The sequence below is a fragment of the Cyclopterus lumpus genome, chromosome 8 (genome assembly GCF_009769545.1).
Source record: "Cyclopterus lumpus isolate fCycLum1 chromosome 8, fCycLum1.pri, whole genome shotgun sequence".
Classification (NCBI taxonomy): Eukaryota; Metazoa; Chordata; class Actinopteri; order Perciformes; family Cyclopteridae; genus Cyclopterus; species Cyclopterus lumpus.
In genome coordinates this window covers 8872557-8887960 of record NC_046973.1, presented here as the reverse complement: position 1 = coordinate 8887960, position 15404 = coordinate 8872557, and the positions used below count along the sequence as shown (strand labels likewise).

At 38.6% G+C, this 15404-nt stretch overlaps 1 protein-coding gene across 1 annotated transcript in view; it reads right to left on the bottom strand.

The window, feature by feature from the left end:
• The window catches only part of si:dkeyp-72e1.9 (syntaxin-binding protein 4), a 52470-nt gene that overhangs the window by 18644 nt on the left and 18422 nt on the right, over positions 1-15404 (bottom strand). The window contains exons 6-8 of the mRNA XM_034539738.1: positions 13195-13274; positions 9961-10084; positions 8452-8593 (exon numbers count right to left, since the gene is read on the bottom strand). Of these exons, the coding sequence (XP_034395629.1) occupies positions 8452-8593; positions 9961-10084; positions 13195-13274 (346 nt within the window). The remainder of the gene's footprint in view (positions 1-8451; positions 8594-9960; positions 10085-13194; positions 13275-15404) is intronic.

Below are 15404 nucleotides of genomic sequence, written 5' to 3'. Positions count from 1 at the left end.
GTTAATGTTTGAATGAAAGATAGTGGAGTCTTGGTATTATTGTATCTCAGTGCTGTATTTGACACATTCAACCACACCATATTACTAGACCGACTGGAAAACTAGTGGGACTTCATGCCACAGTGACTACTTTGTGTTGATCAGTAATTACATACTGTATCTGAGTGTACACACATGATATGTGGAGGACCCCAAGGTTCCATTCCACTAGTGCAAATGTCTTACAATAATGATATGGACACAGATTTACAATAATTTCACTTGTAGACCGATACAAGTAGTATGTACATCGAACTATGAATTGTAAATGTGGTTGGGTGTGACAGTTTTTTCAAAGATACAATTTAAATAATTTGTCTTTGGACCCAACGAATGACAAGATGATGAATAAAGAAATCAGCCTACTATGACTGTAATATATAAAGAATTAAAAGACTAATGTCTCAGGAGGATGTTGTTCTCCATAGGCTCGACTACTGTAACAGTGTGTTCACAGCTCTCTCTCTAAAAGCAGATTCAGAGTGTCCTCTGATAAATGCATAGAAGCATAATTCCCTAGCTGACTCATCCCATACAGTAAATCACTGTGCATGAAATGCTAGCTTGCTTCCTATATGACACAGGGGATTAAGAATTGGGATTTAGAGGAAATGGACAACCTGCTTCCATAAGCACAAGACTGTGAATCTGAGAGTGTGAGTGTCAGTAGCCAAGGTAAAAGAGCCAGGCATTAGTGTACAGTGGAGAGTGAGTTAAAGTGTCAACATACACTGTTGCTGTACTGTGCCCTGTCTTTAACACAGTTGCATATCGTTCTATTACTCTGTACCATTCACCATCTGGTAGTAGGGATTTGAGTCAGTAGGTCAGTGAAAAAGAAATGCAATGCATACATGCCTGCTGCACTGCAGCCTTATCCCTCAGAAAAGACTGTGTAGAGATTGCTATGAAATTGTGTTTTTTAGTCAGGACCTTATAAATGCACGTGTATATGTTATGCCAGTTAGTTAGTTAATTGAGTTAAAACTGCATTTTGGCCTCTCTGGGGCAGCGGAATAAACTGAGACACAACATCTGACCTAAAAAGCTCTAAATAGAAGTGCAGAGAACCCTTAGAATTGTTGATTACTACAATGTTAAATATGCCAGTACCAAATATTGAAATAAAGTTAATGAAAACAGAGAGACAATATTCCACATACATGAAATAAATAAAACTGCCATCATTCAAAAAATGTTGCAACATAAGTAATGCAACATAAGTAATGCTGAGATCAGACTTTTTCTGTCTTTTGCGATAGTGACTGTCAGATTAGGCAATCATGTTAATGCCACACTACAGAGTTCATATGGCACATGACTCCATCTTCCTAGTTCCTATCATCCTATTCCTTCATGCAATTCATGTTTGACATTAAAATCAGAAATAAGATAAAAGGCAGTAAAAGTAATAGTAAAATAACCATGAATGAGACATAAATAAACATGTGCACTTTTGCAACTTTTTAATTAGGGATTAGGCTGTATAACTGCCTGGATGTCGATTTGACTCAAAGAGAGAGAGGAATCAAAACATGTAACACAGACGTTTTTGCAGCAAAATGACACAATACTGATAGAAATCCATTTTGCAAATCTTGTACCAAAAGATACAAACCAACTTTCCACAGGGATCATGGGATACATCCTTAGCCCTGAGGCACTCAGTGATTACTGTCACTCACTGGCTTGTAGAATAAAAATTATGTAAATCCTGGCAGGACATATGCAACAAGAAACATCTGCTTAGTAACAGCTCTCTTTAAGCATATTCCTCCCTCCATTCTTCTCTTTTTTCCCTCTGGTCATTCCCCCACAGTGACAGTGAGTGGGCGGACAGAGAGGTGAGGAGGATAGGATTGGGCAGCAAGATGCAGGGGAAGCTGGAGAAAAGGTAGAAGGCAGCAGTATGTGGAAACGGAGGGGTGTGTAGGTTTATTTCAGTGCACCTGCCTATCATGCTCGATTCAACTTCCTCATTCTAGTTCCCCGTCAATCTGTGAGAGCATTACTGACTTCCTGACTGAGTTCATGCTTTGAAAGTGATAACATTTTTCAGTTTCTTCTCTGCTACTCTCGGTGTATATATTAAGCATTGTTGTTATCCTACACCATCTCTTTTGACAGTGCTATTTAATACCATTTACACTACTTTATACCACTGTCCCCTTGAAACTCATCAAAGTGAGATCAATTGTTTGTAGTATTAAAACATGTCTTATTTTTTTTACTTTCTGCATTAGCACTTATCATTGACATTAAATGGGAAATGTAAATTGCAGAAATGTCTCAAGATACTGAGTCTTATAACTGATAGTTCAGTGAGGAAAAAACATCTTCAAGGAGTTAACCAATTACAGCTAATAATTATATTAGGTTTGGTGGAAAATGGACAGCTCTTAAAAACTAATTATCTTTAAAGGAGCTCATTCAGGAAATGTAATAATGCAGAAGTCTCTCTCTAAAGTGTAGTGTTTGGTTTGTCCGTTCCGGGCTACTGTAGAAACATGACAGTTCAACATGGTGGACTCTCTCAACAGTTCTACGTTTCAGATGATTATACACTAATTAAAACATAGTTATGAACATTATATTTTATTTCAATAAATCCCCCTAAACCTACAAACTGTTCCTTTAAACACAAACCTCATGATTGTGTGAGGTTATAAAGGCACCTGTTACAGCTGCATGAATAGATCTGGACTTTACTACTCAGCTGGAGACATTTAGCATATGTTGTTGCCTGTTGGCTTAGTGGTAAGTAAATATGAGTGAGTCATTAATGAGTGTTGCTGAACAGCTGATGACAATCAGACAATGCAACAGCGACAGAGTTAGCACTATGCTCCATGATTGATAGCCAAAACAACATGCAGCAATAAACTAGAATGACCCTTCAACAGCAAGACAGTTAACTGATCTGAAGGTTGATGCATGGAGCCATGTTATGTCAACTGATAATTTTTACTGTTAACCATAGAGCTATCTCTCGTGATGGCAGAGGCCTTGTGTGCGGTTGCAGTATCCAGCACTTGTTGCTTTGATGACTGTGTGAATTGAGTGTTCTCTGCAGTCCCTTAGACACTGTGGCCAGGGTGCAGAGCTCATGCATCATGTTTAACAGCAACTTCCCCTCAGGACAAATGGAACATTTACTTCTCTTCTCTTTCACCTCAACTGTTAAATACTTCCACCAATGCACTCCAGAGCAAGATCCTTCAGCCCTTGGCTTGTAGCCAGTCTCAGGACAAATCCAATGAAAAGAACAAAATCAACAATAACTTAATACTGCTAAAAAGTATTGTTTGTGTACACCTAAATGAGCCACATGGAACACACAGTGCAGTTTATTTTGACTCAATCACACATACACCCTGCTAGTAGCAACCCTCACTCGAGCACCAAATGTGGATCAATCCAATGCAATAATTGTGAGCGTTTATTTCAAGATCTATGTATCAGTATGTGTGTGTGTGTATGTAGGTGTGTGTGTGTGTAGGTTTGTGTGTGTAGTTGTGTGTGTGTGTGTGTGTGTGTGCGTAGGTGTGTGTGCAGGTGTGTTGTAGTTGTGTGTGTGTAGGTGTGTGTGTAGAGGTGTGTGTGTGTGTGTGTGAGATCAGGGAGTAACCTTCACACTTGGTGCAGTGTGTCTGTTCTGGGACTCCTCTAACAGAGCAGCACTGACACAATCGCCAACAAATATTGTATGATAGTGTTTAACATTCTTTAATCCAGCATGAATTCCTAAATATTCAATAGGATTAATTGAACAGGACCGTTATGTTTGTCACCTTTTGATAATTTGCTTCAGGGAGTCATGGTGACACTGAGTAAAAAGTTCAACTGCTTAACTTTTCTCAGCTTTTGAACTATGCTACACCCATTCACATCAATTCATATAGTGATGGTAGGAGCCACCTGCTCATCAGGACTAACTAACATTCACACACCGTAGAGCAGCTACGGGAGACATTTGGGGTTAATTTGCCCAAGGACACATCGACATGGGCTAGCGGAGCTGGGGATTGAACCACTGATCCTCTGATTGAAGGACGACCCTGCTCACCACTTGTCGTTATAAGAACTTCATGGCCTGGCTACAAGCTATATTGCTAAACAGCAACTCTAAGCCATAATCCAGCCTCATATTTTCTGGCAAGGAACTTGAATTACAATTATGAGCCGGTAAAAAAAAAGATCTTCATTTATATAGTTAAAAAGTTGCTCCACATAAACAAATAAAAAACACACAGCAACAACAAAATAAAAGTAATACAAAAGAAACATACAAATTTAAATAGCAATACCCAGAACACCTAGAAGCAGGTCATGGAAGGCAGTGTAATAAAAGTAGGCTTTAAAAGAAGCCACTGACTCAGCCTGCCTTATTACCTCAGGCAGAGTGTCATTGAGCCTCGGGGCTCTTTATCTCCAAAGCTCTGTCCCAATTAGTCTTCAGCCGAGAGACTGGAATAGATAGAAGATAGAAGTATAGAATAAATGTTAGTGCCTTAAGTACTTATAAGAACATTCAAATTGATTCTCAAATGTACAGAAAGACGTGGAAAATGGTAAATGATAAACGGACAATTGTAAAGATGTTATTTTTAGCTATTGTTACTTTCAGTCTACATTACTTTTAGTTAATGTTACTATCAGTTTATGTTTCTTTCAGCTATTGATACTTTCAGTTAATGTGACTCGATATATATGTGTATGTGAGCGTGTGTGTGCGCGCATGTGAAAGTGAGGATGGCTTGCGTTTGTTCAGGGATATTGGATTATACCCCTGTGGCATTTCCTAAGCAATGGTAATGCTACAAGTCCCCATGAGTGAAACAGCTAAACATGTTGCTAAAACAAGAAAGACATGAACACTAATCCATAAAAATTTAAAATCAGCAATTAGACTTTCTTTTAGTCAATATTTGAAACATTTTATAGAATGACATTTCTTTGTTAGGTGGGACAATCATTCGATAATTTGGTTCCCCAAAATCTAATAGAAAATTGACCTCTGCTAGTCAGTAATTTAGGAGGATGTGTCATGACCGAACAAAGACTTGAACCCAAACGCACGACTCAAGGCAAAGTTACAACAAAAATCGCAGTTTAATAAACTGGAACAAACAAACAGAAAATCAACATGAAAAAAGTAGCAAAGAAACTAAACTTGGCAAATAGCAAAACAGGAACAAAGTAACAAAATAACATGACCTGGTAACTGGTGAATTGCATGGAAATGGCTGGTTCTCTGGCACAAAAGACAAGACGAACTGGCACAGGACAAAGGGAGACGGAGACAATATATACACAGGGTAAGGGCACAGGTGGAAACAATCAGGAGCGAGGCAGACAATCAGACCAAAGGGGAAACACACAGGGGAAGGAACAAGTTGCCTGAAAAAAGAGGAGAGTTGACTTTCAAAATAAAAACAGGAAATCACAAGACAACATGGACACAAGACACGAAATAGATTAACTTAACATGACAGTTTCTTGGACATGACAGGATGAAAATGTGAAGATTGATGAGTAAGAATGAATCTGTGAATTAACTTTGAAGAAGGTCTTGAAATGATCAGGAATATTTCCTTCACCTAAAAGTATCTTATACATGAAAATGCAAGTTAAAGAAATGTTAATGTCATAAATAGTAAGAATCTGCAGTTTGTGAAATAAAGGAGCAGCTAAGATGTGACTGTGATCGGGTTGCAATCCTAACAAAACAATTCTGGAGGACCAACATTTTTTTCAGAGAAGTAGGAAAAGTACTTGCCCAAACTATATTGCAGTATGAAAGGTAAGGATAAATTAAACTGTAATAAAGAATAAGGAGACAGTTTGTAGAGACAAGATGTGTAACCCTCTTTGTGATTCCAATAGATTTGTTTATTTTTCTACTTACTTCAACTTAAACTTTGATCAATAATAATTCCTAGAAATGTTGTAGATGACACTTGAGGCATCTCAAGAGATTCAATTTTAATTTTAGTTAAATTCTTCGAGTAAGATTTTTTGCCACTGAAAATAATAAAATTAGATTTGTTGATATTCAAAGATAGGTTATTTAATTTGAACCATGTAGTTAAACCAGCATTAGCTTCCATAATCAGAGAATTGAACTAATGATGTGTCATCAGCAAACATTATCGGACAAATACTTTTTGACACGTTGGACAAATCATTAATATAAATTTGGAATAATAATCGACCAAGAATGGACCCCTGTGGAACCCCATATATTAGTGTAGCTTTGTTTGAGTAACAACCTTTAACACAAACAAACTGTCTTCTGTTGGCGACATAACTTTTTAACCATTTGTATGCAATGTCATGAAATTCATATTTATGCAGCTTTTCCAATAGAATATTATGGTTTACTGTGTCGAAGGCTTTGGAAAGGTCTATGAAAATACTGTAAATAAATTCATTGTTGTCAAGTGCAGAGATAACTTTATCAACAAGGTAAAGTAAAGCCATATATGTTGAATGATTTTTACGGAAACCATACTGTGTTTGTAAAGAATTGAATTAGACTCTATATGAAACAAAATCCTTTTTTGTACAATCTTATATTAATCTAATATTTTTGAAAAACAAGGCAATATAGATATGGGTCTATAGTTGTTAAAACAACATGGGTTTTCTACTTTAAACAAAGGAATAACTTTCACAATTTTTAAATCTTCTGGCACAACACCTGTTTTCAAAGACAAAGGTGTGAACAAGTGGCTGCAGTAATGACTGTTTAACCTGTTTGACAAGAAATGCAGAAAGAATTTTCTTGAATATCTGGGGCCATAAAATTAGAGATAATAGGGATATTTGTTGGAATAAAATCCAGTGGATTCTCATGACAAGCCGTAATATTGTTAGCGAAAACCTGACCGATGTTTACAAAGAATTCATTCAATTTTTGAGCGATGCCAAATGGCTTGTCAAGAGAATTGTCACCATCCAAAAAGACTGAAGGAAGCTCTTTGGTAGTCTTTCTCTTTGCAGCACCTGATTTATTACTTTCCACATGTTTTTTATATCATTTGAACACTTCAGAAATGTTTTATTGAAATATTTATTTTTTGCAGATCTAATGGTATGGGTATAATAATACTAATATTAATAGTATATTAATAACTTTCATAAACTTCTGATATGCCAAATCAGCGTTATTTTTCACATACAGTATAAATCTTCCCATGAAATACTGGTAAGAATATCATTACATTTTGAAATATTTGATTTGCTCATAATTCTTTTCTGCATCATTTTCTTAGTATTTTAGCTCACTTAATCTCAATCAAAGAGTATTGAAAAATGGGAAAATGATCAGACAAGTCGGAATACAAGACTCCAGATTTAGTTCCTTCACTCAAAGAATTGGTTAAGATGTTATCAATCAAAGTCACTGAATTTTCTGTAACTTGTGTTGCTTTATGAATAAGAGGGAAAAAGTAACTAGAGTAAAGGATATTAAGACAATCCCCAGTAGGAGTATGTAGTCGATTTTTTAGAAGGTTTATATTGAAATCGGCTAAAATGTAACAACATTTATCCTCATTGTCTATCAGGTCAAGAGAACAGCCCAGACTGTCATTTAAAACTTTGATGACAGAGTCAGGTGGGCGATAAATAGCACCCACAATAACATTCTTTTCACCAGAGACACCAGAGAGCTCTAAAAAACAGATTCCACCTCATCCTTCTCTGACTTCAATGTGAGATCAACCCTAATTTTGAAATCATAGTCACTATGAATAAACAGAGATACTCCACCTCCAGATTAGTTTATGTTTATTTCAGCTATGGATACTTTCAGTTCACGTTTTACACTAATCTGAGGCCAAAGCTGCAGAGGTCCTCTTTACCTCCCTCCATCTTATTCACTTCATTTCTCTTTAAGTAGTCCCTCACTGCGGCTTTGCATCCATCTCAGTCATGTTTTAACCAAGTATACTTGTGGTCCTCTAGTACTCTTGGTACCATACTGTAGGGAATTACATATTTTAAACCATTATCAATGGTAATGGGTGTGCTAGTTGTGTATGTGCTAACATGTATTACACACATAAGTGTGTGTCAAAAATAGTGTGCGCACTAATACCCACTAATTGTTCAGAAATCAATAATTGCAATTTAACACATACTCTAGATTTTCTTAAATCCACTAATAGTAGCTCTAAATCTTAAAATGTATAAATTATCTACATTTCTACCTGGGTGAAAGTTTAGAATTTCGGACTAGCCTGGGTTTATTTATCATTTCTTTGTTTACACGATAAAAACTTTCTGGTCTGGCCCGGAGCAACATCGCTCCCTCCACTTTATCCTTTTTCATAGATTGTCATTCAATATCCACAGTTTATGGGTTTCATTTTACTCTGTGAATTGCGTGAGTATTTCAGTTCTTACCCGGTGACAGTCTCCTCCAGACAGCACTTCCTGAATGAAGACAGCGGGGCCGTCGGGCCTGTTGGACCCTCCTCCGATGGTGATGCCCAAACTGCTGGATTTCGCCAATGAAATGAGCTGAATCACTCCTTCACCTGGGTGACTGAGAACAGGAAGCCACATGAACACATCCATCTTTGAAGTTAAGAAAAAGGACTCTGTTTGCTCTATTTTAGTGAATCAGTCAGGTTGATGACTGATTCAATTGCAAACACACTTTTGGTATTCAGCCCTGTGGTAAACAATAACCTTCATTAGGCCTCCATGCCATTACTGTCATAATTCTGCGCAGAAATTGCATTTATTCAACACAATCAATCATTAACTTTGGAAACATCATGCATTTAGAAAGAACATTGTGTAGCCTACATTTAAATTGAATGAATCTATCCGGTGCACTTTCAGAGCATAAATAAGAGTCCAGATTTAGAAAGAAAAAAGTAAAGTAAAAGTAGTGAACAATTAAATCATACATACACTTTGGTTGTATATTAGACATGAATGGTGATGACATAGCAAAAAGTTCACACCCACAAAGCATGGTGAACTTGTTTTAAGATGGGTAAAATGGGTTGGGATTATGTCATTTTTAATTCAATTTGGACATTGTTTGAAATGTCTTTGTTGTAGTGTGACAACTTAACATTAACATCATAAAAATGTTATAGAAGGCCTAATCATCAAACTTCCAGAAGATATTGTGCTTTATGTGTTAAGTCATATGTGGCTGGTTTTGACATGTTTTGTCAGGAGACCATTAGGATTGTGTTTTATGAATATGTTCCTTCATCTCAACTGCAGTAGAACACTTTGGACTAGTTCTTAAAATGTCAATAAGCGTTACACTGTCAAATCATTTTCTACCAGTGTCATGAATAATTCCCTTGACCTCAACACAGCACAGTGGAACCATTAGCACTTGTAGTAGAGATGTCAGTACATTTTATTACACTGTCAAATGCTGATATAATGGTGTCACGAATAATTACCTTGACCTCAACTACAGTGTAACCATTTAAAATGTTGATTATTATGTCAATTCCTCTTATAATGCCAGTTTGTGTGATGGACAGATAGCTTCATTTGTTGCTAAAGTAACCCCTAACTGCTGCTAACTCTAGCTAACTGCTGCTAACTGTAGCTGCTTTTAGCCAGTTATTAAAGTTAGTTGTTTTATTGGCTGACTGCCGGGAAAACTTTCTTCCGTATACAGTTCTTAGGATGGAACAACTTCACTAACAACTCTTGAGCCCAGTGAGAAGCTGAAGTACATTGTGTATTCCTAAGCCAAATAGTTTTCCCAACATGACATGACAATGTCAACTGCCCACCTACCAAGACTAGTAATGACACACATGAATACAAATCTACACAATAGTTTGTAAATCTATGTTTAGTATTTGCTCGCCACAACTTCCCAACTCAATGTCTTTATAACGTAGTTGTGACTCCTGTACAAACGAAGCTTACCTGAGGGAGCGCAGCATGGGCCCACTGTTGTTGTACATGTTCTGAGAGCCTGCTGGGCTCAACAACAAAGGACTCTGGGAGCGAGACGAGGAACCGGATGATGTACTATCCAAGTAGCGGCCTCCTTTGGAATGTCAGAAAGAACAAAACCACACAACAGAGTGAGTACAGGCATTTAACCTGCGCTGTGGAAGGAGGTGAAAAATCAACACTTGTCAAAATGGATGGCTTTAGATAATGATTTAAATAATTACTAACACTGGAAAGTAATTATTTTGATGAGGGTTTGAAAGCAAACATGATGGTCTGATGCACTTCTTCCACATTTCATATGTAATATACTGAAATATAATTCTTCAACAATTTGCTGCTGCTACAGATGGCTCCAAAAAGTGTGTATGTTCCATTTCTTCAGCCCGAGTGACTCTAAGTACTAAATAATATCCAATATGCTGACCAAACCAACTGCAGAGCGGTCCAAATATGCCCCAGAATTATTTTTCTTTTATCCACTGCCTGGGGTGAACATCTGCTTTTTTCCTGTCCTCACATTCAAAGGTAAATCTCCTGTTAGGAGGTTGTTCACACTGAATTCCAGCAGTATACAAGGATGTCATGGGTTCTTTGATAACAATAAGTTGTTGTCATTACAGTATGTGCTCGTACCATGGTTGTTTTTAACATGAATTGAATTCAAATCAATTCAGTTTATTTTGTATAGCCCAAAATCACAAATTACAAATTTGCCTCAGAGGGCTTTACAATCTGTACACATATGACATCTCTGTCCCAGGACCTCACATCGGATCAGGAAAAACTCCCAAGGAATAGAAAAAACCCTTTCACAAGGAAAAAAGGGAAGAAACCTTCAGGACAGCAACAGAGGAGGATCCCTCTCCCCTGATGGATAGAAGCAATATATGTCATGTGTACAGATGAACAGAGTTACAACACATTCAATGAATATGACAGAATAGTATGAATCTGGTTGTTTGCATAAAATGAGTATGACATTAAAAGTAAAAGTAACAGTACAAGTGTTTTATACTCATACATCATTTGTGCTGTGAATCTTAAAGGCTTCAAATCGTAGCATTTTGTTGCTCTTCTTTTGGAAATTGTAACATCTCCATGTGTCCTAGGGGTGTGTTCAGAGGTGGTACCAAGTTTATTTTGCCAGTCCTTGGTCCAGACTTAAGTCAAGACTCTACAGACTGTGTGTTTCAACCTACCGCACACATAACAGATCAACAGGACAAATCTCATTTTATTTACCTTATATATGCTTCCTTTAGTCAATATTATCAGGAAACACTACATAAACTTTCATTGTCATGCAGATGATACTCAATTATATGTATCGATCAAACCAGAGGAGACCAACCAGCTCGCTAAACTTCAAGCATGTCTTAAACACATAAAAACATGGATGACCTGCAACTTCCTGATGTTAAACTCAGACAAAACTGAAGTTATTTTAGTTGGCCCAGAACACCTCAGAGATTAATTATCTGGTGATGTGGTTTCTGTAGATGGCATTGACTTGTCCTTTAACTACCATGTGAAGCAAATCTCAAGGACTGCATTTTTTCCTCTTTAATAGTGCTTATAGTTAGGGCTGTCTCAGGTTTGCCCTGGTCAAGGCCTTAGATATGCTACTATAGGCCTAGACTGCTGTGGGACATCTTAGGATACACTGAGCTCCTCTCACCTCTTCTGTACTGTAAGATTCGTGTTCAAAGCTCCGGGTCCCGTGGCCGCAGGAAATTCAGGATTTGAGTTAAAGTTTAACAATATTTAATGGCAAAGATAATACTCATGTAGCGTTCACGATCGTGGGGCCAGAAAGGAGGATCTCTCCACAGACGGACTGCAGCTCCCAGGGAGCCACAGACCGGGGCTGTCTCGAGTCTCCAGACCAGTAGAACCATGTCTCCCCAGAACAAATGCTCGGTCGTTAGTCTGGTCATGCAAATGAATTCACACCTAAAGGTTAGTTCCATTGGTCAGTTCAAAGGATGCCGCCATTCTGTTCGCTAAGCCAATTGATAAAGTAACGGGGTCAAAGCTCACACTTCCGGTCAAGGACAGGAAGTTCCCCCTATTATCCTGCCTTCAGAATAAAAGCAACACATTAGGTTTCAATCGGCATCCATTTTAACTATTGTCTAAACAATAAAACATTCATTCATTCTCATGCATCATACAGTTAATCATTACATTTGTCATTAAAACAGAATAATAAAACAGTGATCCTCTCTCATGTTTCATAATACATTCCTCCAGAATATTCCTCATAATATCCCAAATTAATTATCATATCTTTCTTTATGTATTAATTTAAAACATAAACTTCTCTTATCTACATGTGCAAATATATATAAAATCCACTACAACCTAACAGTACCTTCTTGCCTCACAGGGTCCATTGGTCGTGGCTGTGTCTGGAGCTGGTCCTGGCTCCTGCCCCCTGTCTTCTTGCCCCTGCTTCCTGCCTCCTGCCCCTGGCCTGGGCCGGACTCCTGCCTTGTGGCCCTGCCTCCTGCCATGACCCTACTGATGCCCCTCCTCTCTATCTTCTTCTGTTTACATTGTGGTCCATGCCTCCTACTCATTATTCATCATTTCTGTCATATTAATTTAATGTGTTGTAACTCTGTAACGTTGTTCATTCTGTACACATGACATCTATTGCTTGAGTCTATCCAGGTTTTTTTCCCCGTTAAAGAGTTTTTCCTGATTTGATGTGAGGTCCTGGGACAGGTATGTCTTATGTGTACAGATTGTACTGGGCTATACAAAATAAACTGAATTGAATTGAATCTCTGGACTCTCCCCACAAAAATATTTGTCAATGAACACAGAAATAGTTATGGTAATTTACATATACATCACAAAATACAGTTTGTGAATTCTTGGTTACTATGGATACAGATCTGACCACATAGATGTACCCTGATCCCCTGCACAAAGCACAGAAACCTGCTCACGTGCTGATGCCGTGCTTTAACAAATCTGTACCAGCCAGCTGCCTCCTTCCCCACTGAAACAGATGTTGGCAATTGTGTAATGGACAAGTGCACTTGTCATAAGTCATCTTTAAAGGCAGACTTACTCCATCTACCTTGAGGCTTAGTACTCTTAGTATGCCCACATTAACTTACAATTACATCTTCAAGAAAAAAACGGAATATGTAATGCATCATACAAAGGACTAAGTTGGGATTTGCCTACCTTGCTGTATGGGAGAGTTGCGTGTTGATCCTGTGCTACCATTAGATCCATACTTCTCCAGCAACTCAGCAAATTCTCTCCTATTCAGGGAAAGCAGAAGAGAAACATGATTGGGATAAGAGTGTTTCAGACAGAGACAGTTTCTGGACCAGAACTAACCTTGAGTTGATGCCTACAAATAAAATATAATAGTTTCGGAGGAATACAGCCTTTAAAATCATTACAGTAGTTTCATTTCAGATAGGGTCAGCAATTTAGCAGCAGCAAGGTCTGTGTGTATAGTTGCCAGAGAAGACCACCCTGTCGGCAGGAGAGCGGTCAGCACTCAGCCGCTCCGTGAGACTCAAGCCAAGTGAGCAACTACAGCAACTCTAAATCAGACAGCACAAACCCAGGCAGCGGGAGTCACAGGAGATGGTGGAATGCTGGGTTTATACTGCGTAACAGCAGTAACTGAGATTTTGCTGATCCAGCAGAGAGTCGAGGTGATCCCCTGGGATCAGACCCCCGGTGTCGGGGTTTACTCTGGCTGAATTAAAGCTAACTGCTAACAGAGGTTCTGTCTTCTGGAGCTGCATCACGCTCTACTCCCGGGGAAGCAGCATCCTGGTGGAGGGGAGGATGAGGTCAGGGTGCTTTTTATTGTGTCGATTCTGCCACTTTGGACTTAATCCAAAAAACAAACTCAAATGTACCATGGCCATTGATGTATCTTTTACAAACCTTCTACGTCCTGTCATGTTGGACGGAGGACAGACTGGATGCTACAGGGACTCACTATCTCCTCTCCAGGAACAAGTAGTATTAGAAGACAGGACGGGCCGGGACTAGCTGGCTAGCAGTAGATAGCTCTACAGCACAAACACTGACCCATGTGACACAACGTCAACCTTGTAACTTCTTCACATTCTTTTGATAATGTTACTTTTTTATGTTTTAACTACAATTCTGGTCTGGACCTTACAAATGTGCACCTTTAGGTATGAATAAAACTGGCCTTGGTATAATCCTAGACGAGGTCTCCCACTCAAATCGCTTTAAAACTACATGACATCATTCACCCATTCACATCCATTCATTAAAAACATGGATGACCTGCAACTTACTGATGTTAAACTCAGACAAAACTGAAGTGATTATACTCGGCCCTGAACACCTCAGAGATCAATTATCTGGTGATGTGGTTTCTGTAGATGGCATTGCCCTGGCATCCAACACCACTGTAAAGAATCTCGGCGTTATCTTTGATCGGGACTTGTCCTTTAACTCCCATGTGAAGCACATCTCAAGGACTGCATTTTTTCATTTACGTAACACTTCAAAAGTCCAGCACATCTTGTCTCAAAAAGATGCAGAAAAACTGGTTCACACGTTTATTACTTCTAGACTAGATTCCTGAAACACCTTATTGTCAGGCTGCTCTAATAATTAAAAATTCTTCTCCTCACCTGCAAAGCCTTGATTGGTGATGCGCCATCATATCTTAAGGAGCTTGTAGTACCATATTACCCCACTATATAATGGACATCTTGCACTTTTTGATGATGCATGTGATCAGGATGGGTGGAGCTGCAACATCAAGGCCCCCATACACCTGCATTAGCATCACAAGCCGAGCACAGCCACTTAGCTTCTACGTTAGCACTACGGTAGCTGTTTGGCTAGAAAATCACAACAACTAACTATTCTATCAATACATTTGTGATCAACTTGTCCCTTGGCTAAGCCTCGCCCCCACTGCTATTCCGTCAAGCTGTCAGAACTACCATGGAGCCCACACTGTCAGTACTGCTCAACCTGAAGAAATATGAATTAATTTCAGGAAAAACAAAGATGTTGTAAAATATGTGTTTGAAGGACATATCCAGGATGAAAACTGGTTAAAAAGATAAAGGTATAAGTATCACGATTACACAACGTTTAACCGATGAGCTCCAAAACCAGCCCGAACATGAAGAACATCTACAACCATTGCATGAGAGTCTATGAAGCAGAGCCGGATATTTGTCAGACCAGACAAGTTATGATGGGCCAGTCTTACATTCCTACTCCATTTACATTCCTGAGCCTCATGCTCCACGTCGACAACTTTACTCAAAGAGCAGCTATCATTAACAGCTGTCAAATAGATGTCATATTCGCTAACATGGAGGAGGTGGGCTTTATGACCTATACTGCCCTCCGCCACCAGGGGGCGCATTCAATATTTT